Here is a 22208-nt window from a genome sequence, read left to right on the forward strand (position 1 = left end):
CATTAAATCATTGTTGTAATGTCTCACAACTATGTATATAATTGTATACCCCAATTTTACAAAATTCTACTAGCCCATTCACTTGGTGTAATCTGTAAAAAGAATATAAGAATATAATTAATGTTTTCATATTTATTATTGAGAAGGACACAAGTATATTTTGTGTGTGGGATGATATATGTTCATGACAGTTCTGCAAAGCTGTTATCTGCTCCTCAGTTATCCAAAACTCTCAGCTGTCTAAAACAGTGTCATATCCCCTGAGGTCTATTTACACTTACTCTGAAAATTTCCACAGCTATTAGAAACCTCTGTTATCCAAATTTACTCATTTTGACATTTGGCTAATTGAGACACCACTACATTTATTATTTTTAAATAACAGGTGACCTGGAGAGTTTTGCTGAAATTTTTTTTAAAGTTCTCAAGAGAGAAAATCCATATAAAGCCTGGCTATTACTAAATATACTTAGCACTAACAAAATTAGGCCTGGATTCTGCAATTTGTTCCACATGGATACATCCTGGTGCCCATATGGAGCCCCAGAGAAGTCAGTGGGGCTGTGTGCGGTTATAGGGGTCATCCTGCATGAAAAAAGTTACATGATCAGAGCCTTAGAAATAAGCTTTAGGCTCTCAGTCACATTCCTACTGAGGACTTCGGAGTTTTGCTGTTGACTTAGAGGGAAGCAGGATAGGATTTTGAGTCAGAGCTAAAGACAAGGCTTCCTGTATTACCAGCTAGAGTAATGATATAATTAGGTCATTTGGGTTTCAAAGAACTTCCACTGTAAAAAGCAAACTTTGCCCTAAGATGCATTGGTACAACAAAGGGCAAAATTTAGTCCTAGAACCCTGTATCCTATTTAAGTTTTGCAGTGGATTGCAATTTGAAGGATGATCAGGTTCTAAATTAATATTTTTACTTGCTCATAACTTTTGATAACATTTTCCTTTAAAGTGGAAACTTCTCAACCTTATTCCCAGACCACAAGTGAAATGGGTTTGGGAAGACATATATATGTGTGTATACAGTGTTTATGCTTGTGTGGTGAACAGATAGTCACTTCTACCTCCCTAAGATTCCCTATGCTACTTAAAGTAGAAGTTTACAAGTCTGCTTGGTCATGATCCTGCATCAGAAGCTATTAGAAAACAGGGACTTCTGCTCCTGTGCAGAAGAGGAGGAGAGGAGTTCACATGATACAGATGTCAGGGCTATCTGACACCAGTTTAGGAGTGGGATACTACACTGTTGAGTAGCATTGTCAGACAGCTGCCTATTTCACCCCAGAGATGGCTGCATGTCAGTGGTGGGTGAAGCAATCCATATACAATCATAAAGTTTGTTATATCCGTTAGATTCTACTGGTTGACATTGATGCTGTATTACTAAGGTATTATACTTTATTCTTTGGGCCACACTGAGTAATTCTACATATAGTCTTCAATAATGCCTGGGCCTGATCTTTGGGCAGGCAGACAATGCACCAGGCTAGGCCTAGCAGAAACACACTGTCATTACAACACGGAGCAGCAAACAGCAGCGCCCGTCTTTAGCGCCCTACCATGCCTCTGATGAAGTGAGCTGTAGCTCACGAAAGCTTATGCTCAAATAAATTTGTTAGTCTCTAGGGTGCCACAAGTCCTCCTTTTCTTTTTGCGGATACAGACTAACAGGGCTGCTACTCTGAAATCTACTTGCAGGGGTACGTACAACCCGCAAGAACTACAAGTCCCAGCAGCCACTGCTCCCATCTCTATTTGAATAGCCCATGAGAGACTATACTTCCTAGCAGTCTGTGCTTCCTCTCCATTTGATTGGCCTGTTAAAAACAATTTAATTCCCAGCATGCAATGCTTCTCCTCGAGCGGAGTGGCCCAAGGAGACTACATTGCCCAGGAGGAAACGCTCCACCTTGATCCAAGAGAGAAACCAGGCAGAATGGTGTATTGCATGCTGGGACTTGCAGTCCTCACGGCTGACGCCCCATAGTGAAGCGGCCCGTGCGTCGTGAGGGCGACGCTCTGTCCTTTCTCTCAGTGCTCTTGAGGTCTGTCTGGGCCAGGGTCTCGGCTGCTCCCGGTCCTCCTGTCCTTTACTCTCCGGGAAGATGGCTGCCGTACGCAGGGCTCGCAGTTACTCCCGCTGCGTGGTGCGCTTCTCCGACCGAGAACTCTGCTAAGTCACCCTGCGGGGGGGAGACACGGACCGAACAGGGGGCAAGGACCCCCGGACAGCGCCGCCTGACCGACTGCAGCATGGTGAGCAGCGCCCGGCCCTGCCTGCTCCCTGGCGGCTGCTGCAGTGCGGGCCCTGGGGCGGGAGGGAGCTGGGGGCAGGGCACGGGCCCGAGGCGGCCGCTGTCATTGGCTGCCGGAGGGCAGGGGTCGTCCCTGGCAACCGTCAACGGTGGGTGTGCGGGTGTTTCGCGGTGGAAGCCCGGCCCCGCTCTCCGCCCCACTGGGGACCTTCCCAGCGCCGGTGTGAGCGGGCCCCTGCCTCTCCCTGGGGTCGTGACGCCGTGTGAGTCTCGGGGGCTAACGCTGCACTGGCCTCGCCCCGCAGCTCCTGGCTCTTGTGGGGTGTGTCCTGTCGGACGAGCTCCCCGGGGACCAGGCGCACCCGGAGGGGGGAAATCCCAGTGCCACGTACTGGGGGACGGTGGCGTCGTGGCATCACGTTGTGCCCAGGGCAGCAGTGTGGCGTCAGGCTGTTGCGCCTGCCACAAAGCAGCAGAGGAGGGGCCCTGCAAGCCCAGTTTGAAGCAGGACAGCCCCGCTCCTCCATACTCACAGCTGTCGGCTGAGTATTCATTAGAATTATCCGTGGATGTGTATATGATGATATCAATAAAACGGTTTACAGAGACTATGAAGTCTCAGGGCTGTTTTGAAGAGCCGAGGACGCCAGGACTCTGCTTGGTGGAACTATTTGCTGCATAGGTCAAGCCTGCTGCATGGCTCTGTGCGAAGCAGTAGGGATCCGTCTGGGCCAGGGTCTCGGCTGCTCCCGGTCCTCCTGCCCCTCACTCTCAGGGAAGATGGCTGCACCTCCATGTGAATTTCTAAGACACCAATGATCAGATTATCTAGACGTGCCATTACTTTGTGCTGGTAGTAGCAATCAAAAGATCTTAAAACACTTTACCCCAGCAACTAAGCTTTTGTATCTCTGCAGAGCAGAGATTATTTCCATTTTACTGGAAACAGGCAAGGTTTTATAGTTTTATGGAGCTAAGAAGAACCCATGCACCAGGCTTTCAGTTCTGTGCTTTAACCTCACCTTTGGGTGGATAGTCTACACTAACTTGTGTATGTTTCCCATGTGCTCTTTAGCTGGCTCTTTACAGTAGAGATGCCCTTTGGCTGGATCTGATCTGAGGTCTAGTTGGTTTTGGCTGATGGCTAAGGAGTGAAAAATATTTGTGCGTAACAGGTCTTATCTGTAAGGAAATATCCTGTGAAAAGTCCTTAATCTTCCCAGAGCTCTTTCTAAGCAGATATGAATTATAATGCTCATTGGATACATGGAGAAAGGTAAAAATATTAACCAGCAGAAATAATAGACAGGGCAAGGTCAAAGATTTTCCTGTCTCTAAAATCTGTGACATTATAGGTGGAGGGAAAAAAATCCTGCCTGTTCCGGTTTGAAGACTAATGATGTCATTTTTGCCTAAAGTCCGTGTAAACCCAAAGGTGGTATGTTAGCTATGAAAAGGTGTGAGGGGTGACTTTTGTTGTAGATTAGTTGAGCATGTTAACACTTACTGATTCAGGGAGGCTCACTTTGTATGGTTAATACAGGGTCTGTGAAGGTCTTCATTCAGATCTTGGCTACAATAAAACTTCAGTGGACTTTCCTCAGTAACTGGTAGTCTGCTGTATTATCTCAGGAATGCACTGTATAGTGCTGGTTTGCAGGACAGTGATAACTGAGCTCTGAAAGTGAACAAGCTTTTGGAATGTGGCATGTTCTTTGTAAGCAAACGGGAGTTAAAGTGACCCAGCTGTGTGTCTTTTGTTTTTTTTGGTATTTTTTAGATTTTTGACCTGTACAGCCAGTAACAAATTGACTTACTAGTGCCATGTTTCTCCTTGTGGCTGTTTGTTTCAGTATTATAGGAAATGGAAGATTAATGTAAACTCTGTATGTCTTAGTTATTAGTAAAAAGAAAAGGAGTACTTGTGGCACCTTAGAGACTAACCAATTTATTTGAGCATAAGCTTTCGTGAGCTACAGCTCACTTCATCGGATGCATTTAGTACTCCTTTTCTCTTTAATATAGAAACTGCTTCTGTAACACACCTTTCAGCAACAAAAGTTTAAATAAGAAGTGGCTCCATTATATTGAACTCTTGATTTTTACCTGGGAGAAGGCAGTACAAGGTGCAGTCAATTGTCTAAAACATGTTTTTATAAGTGAAATTTCAAAGTCCTCTTTTTATTGAGTTAGGTTGCCCTACAGTGTTTTCAGTCCAAACATTGCAGCAGTGCACTGATGCATGTAAAACTGCAAATGACATCTAGCTAGACTCTGCATTACCCAGTTTAAGTGAAATGCAAAATGCTTATTTCATTATCCATTTCAATAGCTTAGTGTAACAGGTAATGCCAATAAACATAAAAAGTAATTTAGCCAAATATTGATGTCAATAGTGACGTTTTGAGGGGGAACATGTTTTTTGTAACGAGTTTGTGCAGTTTGCACAGATCAGAATAGTAGATGTACATATACAGACTACATGTTCATGTCTAACTGTTCTCTATTAGGCAGAAGCTGAAGAAGATTGTCACTCTGATCTGATAAGAGCTGATGACAATGAAGGGCCTGGTGAAGCAAATCTTCAGGTATGGTTAAAGTTATGTTCTCATTTTGAAATTAAGTTCAGTTGGCATTTTCTTCCATAGTAGAATGCTGATATGGTGCAGGTTAAGCCATCCTATGAGTAAAAGCACATTCTGCAATATGATACTTTTTCCTATGGTACTGGTTTCCACATATTAATACAAAAAAACCTTGGAATTAAGGTTAAAATATACTTTCAAATATACACTTAAGGCACACTTCAATGAGGGAAGCATCATATGGTGACTTCACGATTGTTTTATACAACATTGCCCTCCCCATTAAAAACAAACAAACAAAACCCCATGCATACCCCAAACTACAAATTCAGATTATAACCATGATTGTAATTAGGGTTGTCAAGCTATAAAAAAAAATTAATCGCACTGTTAAACAATAATAGAATACCATTCATTTAAATTTTTGGATGTTTTCTACATTTTCAAATATTTGATTTCTGTTATAATACAGAATACAGAGTATACAGTGCACACTTTATATTTTTGATTACAGATATTTGCACTGAAAAGTATTTTCAGTTCACTTAATATAAATACTGTAGTGCAGTCTCTATCATGAAAATTGAACTTACAAATGTACAAAACAATAACTGCGTTAAAAAATTAAAATGTAAAACTTTAGAGCCTACAAAGTCCACTCAGTCCCACTTCAGCCAATCGCTCAGACAAACAAGTTTGTTTACATTTATGGGAGATAATGCTGCCCTCTTCTTATTTACAATGTCACCTGAAATAGAGAACAGGCGTTAGCATGGTACTGTTGTAACTGGCGTTGCAAGATATTTACATGCCAGGTATGCTAAACATTCATATGTCCCTTCATGCTTCAACCACCATTCGAGAGGATATGCATCCATGCTGCTGATGGATTCTGCTCAATAATGATCCAAAGCAGAATGGATTGATGTACGTTCATTTTCATCATTTGAGTCAGATGCCACCAGTAGAAGGTTTAATTTCCTTTTTGGTGGTTTGGGTTCTGTAGTTTCTGCATCTGAGTGTTGCTCTTTTAAGACTTCTGAAAGCATGTTCCACATCTCGTCCCTCTCACGTTGTGGACGGTACTTCAGATTCTTAAACCTTGGTTAAAGTGCTGTAGCTATCTTAAAAATATCACACTGGTACCTTCTTTGCGTTTTGTCAAATCCGCAGTGACAGAGTTCGTAAATCAAACAACACGTGCTAGGTCATCATCCAAGATTGCTATAACATGAAATATATGGCAGAATGTGAGTAAAAACAGAGTGGAGGCGTACAGTTCTCCCCCAAGAAGCTCAGTCACAAATTTAATTAACGCACTATTTTTTAAAACCAACATCAGCATGGAAGCATGTCCTCCAGAATGGTGGCTGAAGCAAGAAGGGCCATATGAATGTTTAGCATATCTGCAACACCAGCTACAAAAGTGCCATGCGAACACCTGTTCTCACTTTCAGAAGAAAATAAGAAGCAGGCAGCATTACCTCTGGCAAATGTAAACAAACTTGTTTGTCTTTGTGATTGGCTGAACAAGAAGAAGGACTGAGTAGACTGACTCTAAAATTTTACATTGTTTTGTTTTTGAGTGCATTATAGAACCAAAAAAAATATAAAAATCTACATTTGTAAGTTACACTTGCAAATTGCAAGTTGAGATTGCAGTAAGTGAGATCTGCAGTGAGATTGCAGTAAGTACTTATGAGGTGAACTGAAAAATACTATTATCATTTTTACAGTGCAAATATTTTAATAAATTATATAAAGTGAGCACTGTACACTTTGTATTCTGAGTTGTAATAGAAATCTATATATTTGAAAATGTAGAACATCCAAAAATATTTAATTTCAATTGGTATTTTATTTAACAGTACAATTAATCGCGATTAACTCAAATTAACTGCAATTAAAAAAATTAATCGACAGCCCTAATTGTAATCAAAGCTAGTTTACAGTAATGTATTCACAAGTGTAATAAACCAGTTTTGCTATATAAAATTGAGATTAATTTAAAACATTGAGCTGACATTTTCTTAAGCCCTATATGAATGAGCAAATAAACTTATTCTAACATCTTCAGAAAGAAGACAGTGAGATGGTTTCTATGAATTTAGGCCAGAATTAGCTACATCATGATCACTTCTTGCAACAACCTAAATTTTCTTCTGCATACTGAATTGTCCAAACAGAAGTAATTGCATTGTTGGAACTAAATTGTCCATAAGCCATAGCATTTCCTTGTGTGATTTTTTTTTTCTGGTAATTCCACCGTAAGTGAAGCTAAAGGAAATGCCAATTCTAATCTGCACCTGAGTTTGCTAAATGAAGTCCCTATATTTACCCTTATATAGCTAGTGTTGTATGTGTAAGGTATATTCAAAGTTCTTATTTGTAGATTAGACCTGTAGAGACTATGTAATCTCTTGTGCAGGAGATGTACTGTCTGCCCAGAAGATGCTAAATCAGAGCCTATTAGGAGTTAATGTTTCTGCATTTTTAGGCAGAGCTCCAGATGTTTCGAGCTCAGTGGATTTTTGAACTTGCCCCAGGCATGAGTTCTGGTGGTTTGGAAACTGTGCCACGTGCAAGAGGCCCTGGAGTAAAGGCTATAGATACCAAAGGAAAGCAGGAGCTAGCAAAAGAGGAGAAGGTAGGAAAGAGATCACTTATTTACTAATGGGCTGTCTTTAAGTTAGCATTCCATTAGCTTTTAACATTGAATGTTTAGTTTCTGGTTAAACCTGAAAAAGATCAGTTAGATAACTTCCTCTCTGTATGCTAGATTCACAAAGGGATGGTGTGGTCCCTAACTTTTAGGAGCCTAGAAGATTTGGGGTTCTCAAACTCTTGAGTTAGGTGTTCAAGTTCTCTATGCAATGCATAGGGGAGATAGGTACTTAAGGCTATGTAGAGTACAGTCACTACACATGTAGCCACTTGCTACAGTGAAGGGCAGGCTGCATCCACACTTGTCACTGTGGAGTGGAGCTATATGCTTCAGAGAAGGACTGTGGCAGAGGGTAGCTGTTGTAGCCTTTCAGTGCAGTAGGGAAAGCCTCTGGCAGTGGGACACTACACTACTAAAAATAGCATTTTAGATGTAGGAGGCACTGCTTGGGTTTATAGCGAGCCCTCATAGGGTACATAACCATGGGGGAGGAGGGGGAGGTTCAGGTGTGTAGGGCATTCTCCTCACTTAAACTGTACTCTCAGTCTACAGTGCTGTTTATACTCATGCTAGCTGGGTGTGTGGTGTCTGTACTCTGCTGTAAGTGTAGTCATATGCAAAGAATGGGATTTCCAAAAGTCAACCTATTGAGTGAGGAGCTACCTTAGCTAAGAATTGGGAGATGCCAAGGACAGGGTATGTCCTAAGCCTCACTCCTTCCAAGGAGTTAAGGCTTAAGTCTGGGCTGCAGGAATGTGCTGCTTCCTGCTTGGGATTCTCTGCTGTGAACCCTCTCCTGCATGAGAGTGAGAGAATGACTCTATAGTTTTGTGATTAGGGCTCTCACCTGGAAGGAGGGATACCCGGGTTTCAGTACCTAAGCTCCAATGACTAGTTATACAAAGTGCACCTGCTTCAACAGGAGAGACTGAGGGCATTTTCTTCCTTCAGCCTGAGGGGAGAATTGAACCAAGGCCTCCCATGTCCTGGGTGAATGCTTTAAGCACTAAAAGTTATAAGGTGAGTACTGCTGCTACCACCTCCTCTCTGGCTAGGATTTTGAATGGGCCCTGGTCTGATAGGTGAATTCCAAGTTCAGCCTACTGGATTGGGCCTTGCAGAGGAACTCCTATCTTCCCATGCTTTGTGGATTTTAGGTGTCCATATGCTTAGTAAGACAGCAGTATGCATGCACAGAGGCAGAAACTTAGGCACCCAGAGGACTTATTCTACAAAAATGTAGGGGCAGTTTAGTCACTTACAGGGTTAGGTGGTAGCTGAGCAGGGCCACTGGTGCCAAAATGTTGAAGTTGGGCACTTAAGTCCATTTGTGAATTTAGCCCTGTGTTCCTTACTTTTTGCCACCTTTCCTCAAAACCCTATCCCCTTTTTCTCCTCCTTCTCATGCCTGGCTTTGTCTCCTTCACCAAATATATGTACTGTGAAGTGATAGTGGCCTACCTCCTTTAACAGTGGGTGTTATGTATGTGTTCCAGTTGAATGAAGTCAGAGGTAAAATGACATGAAGTTTGTCAATCATATCATCTTGTAATGAATATGTACAAACGCTAAGAAAGCTAAAGAGTTTCTAAACTAGGTCAATCACTAATGTGTTCTGGTCAAGTTCAACTGGAATTTCCTTTTTCTTTAACTGGGAGAGAAAATAAGAGCCCTCCTGCCTTCCTTCCCCTGCCTCTCCTGACTTCTTCCACACATTTCCCTTTTTGCTCTGGCTATTCACTGAGTTTGTGAAAGTTCTTTCCAAGCATAGTATAGCCGTATGGCTCCCACAATACTCTTGACTTCTTGGATCACTTAGTACTCTTTTGCAGTTCCCACTGTTTTTTATTGTTGCAGACTGGATTTGCAATTGATGTGCTTTTGCTCCTGTAGGTCAGCTCCATGGATTTGAATATTGAATATCAGCCAGATGCTTTCTGCCTCACTTCCTGAGCATTGCTTTCACAAGTGCTTTGCACTCCAGAATTGCCCTGTACTTTTTTTAGTTTTTAAGAACAAAACTGAGTTAGAGCCAAAGTGTCTCTAGGCAAAAGTGTGATACTTTAAAACAAGTTAATGAAGATCCTCCCCTGCCAATTTTGGTGACATGGACAAATTATCAATCCTTCTTTGCAAAGCAATAAAAGTTTAGAAAGCTTGTCCATTCCTGAGATAAGCTTCCATTCAAATGGTAAGTTAAATATGGCACAGTTACTCCTTTTTAAAACAAAAAGGAATTATTAGTTTAGAAACCTATGAAAATGGGTTTATAATGTGAGTACTATATCAACCATAGCTATAGTGGTGCTAGAAGTTACGTAATTCCTTATTTATAAGGGCGTAATGCCTTGATTTAATTAAAACTGGTGTAAGCAAGATTTAGGATCAGACTTGGTGTTGGCTCAGAAATTCAGTTGTTGTTAGTAGAACCTGAATGTCACTTCCGTGTTATATGCAATTGTGCTTTTACTATTCTCCTTACCACCTCATAGTATAGAGTTGTCAACTTGGATGTAAATTCTGATAACTGGATTTGCTTGGGTGCTTGTAACAATTTTTTTAAATGTTCTGTGTAATTTATTATACAGGCAAGAGAATTGTTCCTGAAGGCTGTGGAACAAGAACAAAATGGGGCTCTTTATGAAGGTAACATGCAATTCTGAGATTACAAATCTAGTGCTTAGAAAACTACTATATGGTTGATCAGGAGCCATTTTTTATTAGTTGCTAGTAAAATAGTGAGAGCTGTGTGCTCCTAATTAATAGCTGGAGAATTATAAGTAGCAATTTGAGAACTGGAGTCCTTGAGTCACTCAAGCACTCCCAAGACTAAATTAACCTAAGAAAGAACAGACAGTAATGCTAAAGAAGCTCATTACTATAGTTAAGATTAAGCAAAATTATGAATGCAAGCAGACTAAAAACAACACTGAGTCTCTCCCTGTCTTTTGGCAAGGAAATGTTTTGCCATCTTTAGCAGTATCCATACAAGTTTCAATAGACAGAAAATTTATCTAGAGCAATTTTTCCAGGGCCCTGTACAGCTTCTTTAACAGGAAAACTCATAATAATTATTTTCTTTGCTATGCAGTTACATCTTCAGTTTAACCATAAACTAGCTTCTGTATTTTTAAAACTGATGTCACATTTAACATGTTCACAGCTTTCTAGTAGATGCCTTCTTAGTGTTAAATGGTTGACACTTAAACCTGGTAATCTTTAATTTGTCAGGTTTGCCCCCAAAATTGAAAATTCCCATGTAACGAAAGATTAAAGGAATTAGGCAACCTTTAGACAGCCTTCCATCCTGTTCCTGCCCCTATTGGCACAGTTCTGGAAATGGAGGTTCAGAATAGTTGGAGGGAAAGAGCTGTACCTGAGTCCCAATTAAATAAAGTACTCAATCATGTGCCTATCTTTAAACACACGGATATTCCCACTGTAGTCAGTGGAGTACGCATACCTAAAGGTAAGCACCTGATTAAGTACCTTGCTCAACTAGGGTGTCAGAACTTGAGTCAGGGTTCCCTACATTATGGGTCACAACTTCTGAGATTATGTAATGGCTTGGGGCAAAGGGACCTCACAGGTGGTGAGACAGTAAAACTTTGCAAAAGTTATTTAGTACGCTTAAAGGATAAACCCTTAGGGCTTGTACACACGAGCACTTACTTTGGTATAACTTAAGTTGTTCAGGGGAGTGGAAAAGCCACCCCCATGAGCGATGTATATTACACAGACGTAAGCACTGGCATGGACAGCGCTATGTCAGCAGGAGAAGTTCTCCCACCGAATTATGGCTACCGCTGCTTGGGGAGATGAAGTAGTTATGCTGATGAGTGAGAGCTTTCTCCCATTGGCGTAAAGCATCTGCACTAGCAGCATTGCAGCTACACCAGTACAACTGCGCTGCTGTAGCAATTCTAGTGTAGACTAGTCCTTAGTGATGTCCTTTTAAGGCCACAATATTACTGTAATCTGAGAACTCCAATTTGCAATTTAGTCTAGTGCAGGATGAGTGATTAGGAGACTGCTCAAACCTCCGTTCCCAACAGTATTATAATTATATTTTTTGTGTGCCTGAATTTACTCAAAAAAAAAAAAAAAAAGGTACAGGTCCTATTAAACTTCTTGCATTCTGCTGCATCTAAGCTGTGCATGCAGACAGTCTGTCAGCTGTAATTGCTGAGGCCTAAGGACACTAAACCTTACTTTACCGTTGCATCTGTCATTCAGTCTGTAGAGATAAGTTCTGCCTAACAAGCAAATTAAAGATAGTTTCATGAAGGACAGTGACAGTTGTTCTAATCATAGAACTGGAAGGGACCTCAAGAGGTCATCTAGTCCAGTCTCCTGCACTCATGGCAGGACTAAGTATTATCTGACCATTCCTGACAGGTCTTTGTCTTACCTGCTCTTAAATATCTTCTATGATGGAGATGCCACAACCTCTGTAGGCAATTTATTCCAGCGCTTAACCACCCCAACAGTTATGAAGGTTTTCCTAATGTCCAACCTAAACCTCCCTGGCTGCAATTTAAGCCCATTGCTGCTTGTCCTAATGATTGCTAAGAATAAGGTGACCAGATGTCCCAATTTTATAGGGACAGTCCAGATTTTTGGGTCTCATATAGGCTCCAATTACCTCCCACCCCCGTCCCAATTTTTCACATTTGCTGTCTGGTCACCTTAGCTAAGAGCAGCGCAGGGAAGAAAAAAAAAACAAAAAAACCCCCCAAAACTGCTTTATGTTGACCCAGCATCTTTGAAGTCTTCACACTTTGAGACAGAACATCAGGACACAAAGTACACTAATTCATAACTACAGCACACACTGTCCTGAAGTTGTCTCAGAACATGAAGCCTTCAAAATTTTTCCAGCATTTAAAATCAAATAACTCACTGAAAGATAAACGTGAGGCCTTGACAGAAGTCAGCAAGTGTTGATTTAAACTAAGTGTCACACACATCCCCTTTGGCGTGAGGCGCATATTATTGCGGAAAGTTACATTTCCCTGTGCAACAGCCATGGCTTCATAAGCTATAGGGCTTACAGTGACTACCACATTGAAAAGTGTATGTTGTTAATATAATTGCACTGTATGGGTGATGTGGCTAACTAACCTGAGCAGTTGCTTTCAGAGCTTAGGAAAATTGACTAAAGAATTCAGTTTGAGGATTTAATCACTATCTGGTACTGCACAGCTTTCAGTCTTTGCCGTACTGGTATGTTTGACTGTTCTGTTGGAGACTTCCTTTCTTGAAAAGCTGTACCAAGAAGCAGTCAAAGCTTTCCACATTCAAGGAGAATGGTTTGTTGTAAACTCTACAGCTGCTGTCATGGTGATGACAGGTGAGAACAGCAGTCTGATCAGAGAGCTCCAACCCATTGCAACTAATGCCAGGATGTCCCCTTCTACACTGAACTGTTGCTACTAATAGCACCTGTAAAGCCATACCTGGACCTTCAGGAAGCATTGCAAACATAATCAAAAGCTGTCCAGTGAATTGACTCTTTGAATTGTTCTGATGACAGGTTCCTTTTACTGGTAACTCTCATTTAAGTGAGGTGACTCATGAGATAGAGTTTTGGTTTTCTGTACAATAAAACATGTGCTCCACCTTTCATTATGTTTGGCTACTTAGACTGAGTGTTTTGGGGCAGGGATTATCTTTAATCTCAATTATCAAAAAATTTATCTCAATTATCAAAGTTTTTGCGGATACCAGATATGAAGTTTTTGAAGATGACTGCATACGAATCTTCAGTCACCTAAATGAGCTGAACTCTTCTCTGGGAGCAGAATATGACTGTTCTTTCCCTGCATGAGAAGGTAGAAGTATTCATTAACACTTATAAATAGGCCTTCTGGACACAAAGAAGAAACTTGTGAACCTGAAACTTGAAGCCTGGTTTCAGACTTAGAAGGAACTGAGGAGCTGGTCAGGAACAATCAAATTCAGTCAGAATCTGAGTGAACCTCAGGCCCAGCAATGGCACGACTAGCCTGGTACCCAACAGAGGGTAAAGAGGTGGACCATCAACCCCTTTATTCACAAGACTGTTTTATCAGTGCTGAATGTGCCATTGCAGGATAGTCTGACAGACCTGAGACTGGTTCCTGCACCTAACTGAAGAGGAATTTAGCACATTGATAGACTATCTGCTTTAGCTGCAGAAACCTTGAAAGCTTTCCGTCTTGTAGCTCTGAGCGAGGTTTCTCTGTGGTGATCAAAAATAGTGGCTATCACCTGTGGATAGATAACATAGTTTAACCTCGTGGAATCTCACCTCCGAAAGACAAGCTCATGAGTTCTTAAGAGGTGAGTATAAGATGCCTTAGTTTACTCTTCAGAACTTGAGAGTTAGCAGTTGCAGTTGATTATTGTAACAATTTCTTCTGCATATAACAAGATGGGGGGGGGGGGAGAATGGGAATAGTGAAACAATTTAACATGGAGGATGATGCCTAGTGTTGAAAGTTCTGAGATCCCTGCATTAGAGAATTTACACTAGTGTAAGTGACTCAAGATAACTGCAGGGGGCCAGATTGCTCAGAAGCTTGGTAATAAGAATTGGAGCCATTTGTAGAGTCAGTAACAACATCTTTTAGATATCATCTGGTAACACAGTAAGACCATTAAACAGTTGCCAAATATCCAGGTCACATCTGTCACAGTAGAGCTTTAATGATCTGTAAGTAGGAGACTCTTTGCAAGTTAGTTTTGCACATTAGCAAATTAAAACCATGGTTGAGAAGTTTTAAAGTGTACTTCTATTTTGACAATTGTAATTGATTTTTGATTAGGCACTGTAGAATATTTTACCAGATGCTTAGAAAAGAGACTTCACTACAGCACACTAAAACCTTAACTAGTTGTGGTACTGATTAAAGTACATTGATTACTTAGGTTCTGACAGTTCTAGCTATACAAGGGATCAAGAAGTTTGAACTTGAGTGGATCACTTAGAACAGCATACCATAACCAGTCAATGGAAGACTTGCTGGTAGACTGGAGAGCTGGTGTTGGTTCACTTTGTTTTTTTACTATATTACTTTTCCCAGTAAGCAGCTGCTTTGTGGTTGCCACAAACATGTTATGATTGATAATGGGAGAAGAGGTCTGTGCTATTATGACTAGAAGTATTCATGAAACACACCAAGTGACCCAGGCCATGTAAAAGGTTTCAGAACCCCTGCTCTAGGAATCTAGGTAAAGCGTGAGCTACACTGGAAGACAAACCTGTGACCATGCTACATTTGCTGTGGATAAAAAGCTGTGTAGGCTATCAATTCAGTACTTCTTAATCCTATTTTCTTAATTTAAAAAAAATTCATGCTTTCCTCTGTAACTAATCAGTGACTTATGTAGGAATGAAGCCTTGCCCTAAGATAGCTTCAACTGACAGAAGATGCAGCAACCTGTCTGCCTAGCAGGCAGTGCTCTGCTGTCTCCACTCACACCCTATTGAATTGAGTCCAGTTAAAGATCTGAGTACTAATTTTCAAGACTCAGTCAATGGATACATGTTGATAATCAAATCAGAGGAGTTACTGTATTACACTAAGAAAGGGAAATTTTGGACAGTGCATTCTTTAGTTTTCGTAAGGCAGGATGATTAAGAAAAGCATTTATGTGCTAACTAGGGGAGGAGGTCCTGAAATGGGGCTTGTATGGGGTGTGACATTGCCCTTGAAATGTTAAGAGTCGACTGCAGCTCTCACCAAAATGCGTTTCAGATGTACTGAGGAGTTACTGTCTCATGGTGGTCTAAGGTTGGTACACAAATGAAACCACAAAATAGTTGATTAGAGTCAACTATAAATCTACTAAGTTTTCGTACTTTCCAACTTAGCCTGAGTTGGTATGTCCAAGTTTTCCTCTGCATTCCTTCAGTAAAAATCTACTAGGGCTTGACATTCCTATTTGAATAAGACATATTTAAAACAATGATTATTAGGTTGTTGCAAGAACATGATTCTAATACTAGACAGTAGCAGGGCTTTATGGCAGGTTCCCAGCAAGCTTCCTCTAGTATAAATAGGTTATAATAGTTGTCTTTATTTTGACCCGACTTCATACTTTCCAGACTGAGTAATAAATTCAAATAACAGAAGAGAATGAGTTTATACTAATAAACATGAACAAGCAAAGGTTAGAAAAAAAATCCTGTACAGCCCATACTGCTGGTCATGTAATTAGTATAGCTCCTATCTAATACAGCACTTGATTTACCTGACCTCAAGTTTCATAGGTTATAGTTCTATTCCTGGTTGCTGTAACTTTAGCTCCTATGTTCAGGGAGAGTAATGCTCCAGTAACTTATCCTTCTTGCTATTTAACATAGGAATGATTACCCAGATGCTTCAATCAGGATATGATCCCCAGCTGAGGTGTTCAAATACCATACCATAAAACCTTAACACAGCACAACTATATCTGGGTACTGCATGAACAAAGGAAGAGATGCACAGGTCAGAACCCTATTGATTTTGGTGAAGAGTGGAAAATGAGTATGTTTTCAATTTTCAGCAAAATCAGTAGGGTTCTATTTAGAGGGGGCTGGCGAGGGGAGGAAATGGGAGGAAGCAAAGGGCCCACTAACCCTATACTTGAGACCATTGCCTCACCCCTGTATCCAAGTGTCATGGGGTACACCACTCACCCCTGGTCCAGTGCTGCCTCCTAGTTGCTCTGCAGATTAACTCTAGAGGTAGGTACGCTCTTCCACAATTTGCATGCTGTCACAGGCATCACTATCTTTCTCTCAGGTCAGCAACTCCTCTCTCACTCCAGGACCCATAGCATCCTTTTTGTGACTCAGCCCTCTGGTTAGGTCACTCACTATTCCCCCTTCTGGGGTTCAGTCCATCAACAGTCCTAGGCAGTCTTCCCATTCACTGCCCCGGTACCACTACCTCAGTGGCTGGTAAGGGAACACAGGTCCACCCTCTACTCTGGGTTCCAGTCTAGGGACCCTCAGCTCAGCAGTTCTGGGCTTCCTCTCTTTGCCCTCAGTGCTCTTTTCCTGGACTGGTTCCCCTTCTCTCCCTGGGTGTACCAGCTCCAAGAACACTCTTCCCAGGGAGTGACTGCTGCCTTTCCCTACAGCCCCCAAACACGCCTAACTCTTCCCAGAGATTGATTGCCCTTTTTCAGCCCCAGCCTGTACCCTGCTACTTGACTTTATAGGCTCTCCCAATCTTTTCCTGCACAGGTGAGCATCTCTAATGAGCTGCCTCCAGCCTAAAGCGCCCCTGTTTGCAGCCTAATTAACTGATTGGGCCCACCTGATCTAATTCTGCTCTTGCAGGGCTAGTGGAAATCAGGCTTTTCTGATTTTCACCAGAATCAAGGGAGTTCTGACCAGTAGTGCCTAGAACATTCCCTGAAATTCTGGAATTGATTTGATGCAGTTTTAAAATTACCGCTTACATCAGGGGTTCTCAAACTGGGGGTCAGAACCCCTCAAGGGGTCATGAGGTTATTACATGGAGGTCGTGAGCTGTCAACCTCCACCCCAAACCCCACTTTGCCTCCAGCATTTATAATGGTGTTAATTAAAAAAGTGTTTTTAATATATAAGGGGGGGGTCGCATTCAGAGGCTCTGTGTGAAAGGGGTCACCAATACAAAAGTATGAGAACCCCTGGCTTACATACATACAAACAGAGAAATGCTTTTGATGTGTGTGTAGGACCTTGCTTTGCTCAGGCAATAAGTTTTAAAGGTACATGGATGAGGTTTTATTAACAATATTTCCCTAGCCCTCTGTGATCTTACAGGTCAAGGCTGATCTGTATCACTATTGTTTATTCCATGTGTCCTGCCCACTTTAGAGAGAGATTCTGGATCATCATAAGCATGTATAAAGGAAAAAGATCTCCAATTGGATGGTGCCTGTGTAACTTCCTACTGAAAGTATGTAAAGGAAATCTTTGCTGGGAACTCCAGGAGCCTCTCCATCAGAGATAATAGAGAAGGCTCCTGCTTCATTGTTAGGGGTTGTGTTGCTAGCAGGCACCAGAGGTCTCAGAGTTATTTTGTGAGTGGTATAAGAGTTTTACATCAAGTAGTGTTTTTTAAAAGGCCATTGCCATACTTTACGCTAAGAAGATCCTTTGGTCAGCTAATCTTGTTGGAAGAGTATTGCATTTTCCCCCTAAAGCAGTCAAAAGTCCAACTATTTTAATAGGGCTAGCTGTTTTTCTTTTGACTCCAGCTCCTTGGCCAACTGCTTAATGGAACCATGTCAAAATGACAAACTTCATCTCAGCTGTAGTTTAGTGGGTTATATGCCAACCAAATATGGTAAAGTTAATTCATGCAGAGGTAACAAACCTCAGTTCTGCATAGTAGTGTCACATGGAGTTCTTGTAACAGCCAGGTTTACGTTCGTTCCAGTAAGGTGAGATATTACCATACTACTAATGTAGTTTGGGAACTGTGGCATTGAGGGCTCAGCCTGAATCAGGGTGAGAAGCAAGGATGGCAACTAGGCAACCCGCTACTTTAATTATAGAAGTAGTGTTTCTTTGAAGTACTATAGCATTTTAAGAAGTTGAACAACATAACCCTTCTCTAGTTCAGGTATTAATATCAGCAACTACTGTCTAATGGCACTTTAAAGGCAAGAGTTCATGAGGCAGCTGTACAATCTAGTTAAAGTCCTGAACTGGCTGACATCTGAACTGGACTCTGTTGTAAAGGCCCCTGTTGTAAAGGCCCCTGCCACTGTGTCCTTTTGGCTTTTCCCAATCAAACTCCCATCTTTCCAAACCTTTCTGTTGCCTCCATTAAAAATAGGCTAATCAGTGTAAGTGATAGGAGACTCAGTCCAATATAACTTCTTAGCTTTCTCTGGCCAGATGCCAATACCCACTGAAGAGAAGACAACCTTCTAGTAAAAGTCCAGGGGAAAAAAAATAAGCCTAATTCAAAAGTCTAAGACAGTGGTTCCCAAACTTGTTCCGCCGCTTGTGCAAGGAAAGCCCCTGGTGGGCCGGGCCGGTTTGTTTACCTGCCGCGTCCGCAGGTTCGACCGATCGCGGCTCCCACTGGCCACAGTTTGCTACTCAAGGCCAATGGGAGCTGCCGGAAGTGGTGGCCAGTATGTCCCTCGACCCGCGCTGCTTCCAGCAGCTCCCATTGGCCTGGAACAGCAAACCACAGCCAGTGGGAGCTGCGATCGGCCGAACCTGCGGACATGGCAGGTAAACAAACCGGCCCGGCCCACCAAGGGCTTTCCCCGCACAAGTGGCGGAACAAGTTTGGGAACCACTGGTCTAAGGATATGTCTGCACTACAGCAGCACAGCTGCAGTGCTGCTGCTGTAAAGCTCAATAGCGAAGACAGTTACTACAGAAGGGATTTTTTTGTTGCTGTAGTAAATTCACCTCTCCCAGAGGCAACAGCTAGATCCATGGAAGAATCCTTCCATAGACCTAGCTTCTGCAGTGTTTCTCGAGGGTAGTCAGGGTTGTGACACACCTTGCTACCCCCTGCACTTAGCATGAGGAAGTCTTGTCTGTGCCTGCTGTGAATCACCTCCCTGAAACCACCAGCCTCAGGCAACAAGCACTGCCTTGCTCTCTCTGTACAGGTTAATAATAGGCACACATCAACCCTTCAGTCCTCTGAGCATCCCTCTGGAGTGCTCTGCCCCGCTTTCACTGAGTACTCACAGCATTCTTAGATCCACTGTTCCTAAAGGAATAAGGCATACCAGCTTGTGAGATTCAACTCAGGGTCACTGCTTTGCTTAACACACAGCACATATATAGTGAACACAAGAATAAGTTTATCAGAGAAAAGCAATTCAAGTGATATAAAGAGAATAGTGGAAACAAATGGTTACATATAAAACAAAATCAAAACATGCTTTCTAGAGCTCAAACTTAACAAGGCATTTTTCTATCTCCTACAAGATAGTTTACCCCAAGTCCTTTCCCCCCATATTTTCAACCAGTTTGACTGAGATCCCTTCTCATAAGATCAAGCTTGCCAGCAGCTTGTCTTCACAGATTGAAGGAATGAGGATGTACCTCCATACCCCTTATTATACCCCCAAAAGTTCATTGTTCTTTGTTGTAAACAGCTCTCCATTGCTGGTTCACTTCTTCCTGTAAAATTTTCTCTTCGAAGATTTCACAATCCTTCATGAGCATTTGGCTCAGATTGTAAATGGATGTCCCTTGTGAACCATACAATATTTAATTTATATTTAAACAGATAAATAAACATTACTTGCCTGAAAGAAAACCTGCTTTTTACCTATCTGGTGAACAATCTCTAGTTACAGACCTGAAAAATGTATTTTTCAGTATTACACACACACACACACACCCCAGCCAACCTCTTCCACAGCATCTGTCCATATGGTTTGCAATGATACTGATGAGCAGTGTGACACAGGCTTTCACTAGAGATCTTATGACATTCTTTTGGTGAACTCATGGATACTTGTACCCTGTGCCCTCTGGCAGTTGGCATCCAGAAGTTCTTGGGTCACAGCTGCATCTACAGTGGGGGTTAGGTCAACCTAACTATATTGCACAGGGTGTGAAATTTTTCACAGTCCTAAAAGATGTAGCTAGATTGACCTAAGTTTTAGATGTAGACAGGCCTCAATCACAGAATTTTGCCCAGAATCTTCAGTTCCCACAGTTAGGAGGTTTGAGCATGTGCACACACACACAAAAGTCTCAGGCTTATGTTACAGGTATTGGACTGCAAAATTATTTTTTGCTACAGGCAGCAGACAGTTCTGGATTTTGAAACTTCTCCAAATTTAAACTTAGGTCCTTACCGTTGTACAGAACATTGAGCCAATCAAGGCGGTCTTCAGAGGCACATGCAACGTTTGTCTTGAACTTTTCTGAACAGACAATGATCTTTTCACAAACGTTGAAGTTATTGGCACTGTTAGTGCACATAATCCAATGATTGGGTTTCAGTTTTCCAGTATTCAAGTGCTGTTATACTGTCAAAGGGCACTTCACATGTCATGTAGAAGTCAAAATCATGTTTGAACTCTTTTGCTAGGCAAGGAAAAATGCACAGAATATTTTTATAGTTGCTAAAATTGCATGACATCTGTGCCTGGACAGATGGTTGGCAAAAAGAGATTATTTTCCATAGAGTCCATTGGCTACGTTGTGGATATGGTTGCCTTCAGTTTGCTTTGAAATTCTGATGCAAAAGCCAGCTTTGCAGATGAAAGAAGTTGCCATTTAAATCCCATTGACTTGAGGTCCACTTCTTTTAAGGCATTATCTACATCAGAAGTAACTTGTAAATCACAGTTAAGCAGTGTATCAATGCAGTGTATCATGGTGCATTTGTCTCCATTTCCCAGCGAGCTCTATCGATTCCTTCCCCCCCCCCCCCCCCGCAAAATAAACAAAGACAAGGTAAATTGCAGCACAGATCTCACTGGTTTCCAGCGTCTTTGACCATCCGGCATAGTTTCATTGTTTTCTTTGAGGTAATTGTATCATCTTCTTTATTGAGAAAGTCTGTCATGCAGTCCCAATGCATATGAATTAATTTTGCAGCCTTGAGCCAGGAAAACCAGCATAATGACACAAATGAGGGGCACCCGCAAACCCATTGGGCTCATGCTTGCTGTCATTTTTCAGTATCGCTGGAAAACATTCCATGAATATGTTGAGTATGCGGAATGTGTAAGCTTTGATTGCATGATTAATGGGTACATGCAAAAGATGCCTGTGACAGAATGAGAATGTCCTGAACAGAGTTTATGGGATTAAGATAAATTTTACTGAATTAAGTTAAACCTTATTGAATTATGGGTAATATCTTCAGGGTAGATTATATTAAAAATGCAATTGTGTATGGGTGTTTTGGTATAGTATATTCCTTTAGAAGGGAGGGGGATGCTAATGTACTTCCTCCGTTATCAGCCCTTTGAAGCCACTCCTTAGAAGAGGTGCGCATATACTAGTTCAAACTGGATTGTGCAAGGACCAACAGACAAGGGATTTTTGGATAAATAGCCTAATTTTAAACTGATTTATGGTCTTCATGATCCAGCAAAAACACACAGGATCTCTGGTCTCTGGAGGACACCAGTCCTTAGGGAAGAATTGAAAGGACCAACTGGTCTCAATTACTCTTGTTAACTATCTCTGAAGAGAGAGCAGGCAGGTCTGTTTAGGCAAACTGTCTTTGCTGGGGATAATACAGTGAAGGCAGGGAATTGTTCATCCTGGACATACTCCTGTCAGAAGGGAGTGACATAGGGGTCTCCACCCACTAGAAGTGATGGCCAGGAGAGTTGGAAGCCTGAGAGTGGATGCCTTTGCTGGACTACTGAGGGGGAAAACAGGTGTAGTCACCCAGAACTGAGACAATGAGTAATACATGGAATGTGCAGCGTATACGGATACATTTCTTTCATGTCCTTTACTAAGTATTGCATGTATATCACAGAGTCACTGTTGATTAACACTGTTTTCCCACATTTGGCTGTACTCTTGCAACATCTTGGATCCAAATTCAAACGATCCTCACTGAAGAAAAACAGAGGCTTTCAGTAGAATAGTATTAATGATTTATTCCTATCAGTGTAGAATAACGATGTTCATTGCTGGCTGTCCAGAAAACTCTGGGGTTTCATCAGTTACTAAAGAGAATTTCTCACCCCTCAAAAGATCCTTCATTGCAAGCT

At 41.8% G+C, this 22208-nt stretch overlaps 1 protein-coding gene across 2 annotated transcripts in view; it reads left to right on the top strand.

Moving 5' to 3' along the window:
• The first annotated feature begins 1902 nt into the window (after nucleotides 1-1902).
• The window catches only part of FBXO9 (F-box protein 9), a 39954-nt gene continuing 19648 nt past the window's right edge, over nucleotides 1903-22208 (top strand). Inside the window, exons 1-4 of one of the 2 annotated variants that reach the window (XM_077812640.1) lie at nucleotides 1903-2265; nucleotides 4775-4852; nucleotides 7347-7496; nucleotides 10103-10160. In XM_077812640.1, coding sequence (XP_077668766.1) covers nucleotides 2263-2265; nucleotides 4775-4852; nucleotides 7347-7496; nucleotides 10103-10160 — 289 coding nt within the window. In that variant the 5' untranslated portion in view covers nucleotides 1903-2262. The remainder of the gene's footprint in view (nucleotides 2266-4774; nucleotides 4853-7346; nucleotides 7497-10102; nucleotides 10161-22208) is intronic. The other variant, XM_077812641.1, reaches the window with a different exon arrangement.

Source organism: Eretmochelys imbricata, chromosome 3 (assembly GCF_965152235.1).
Source record: "Eretmochelys imbricata isolate rEreImb1 chromosome 3, rEreImb1.hap1, whole genome shotgun sequence".
In the NCBI taxonomy this organism is placed as follows: Eukaryota; Metazoa; Chordata; order Testudines; family Cheloniidae; genus Eretmochelys; species Eretmochelys imbricata.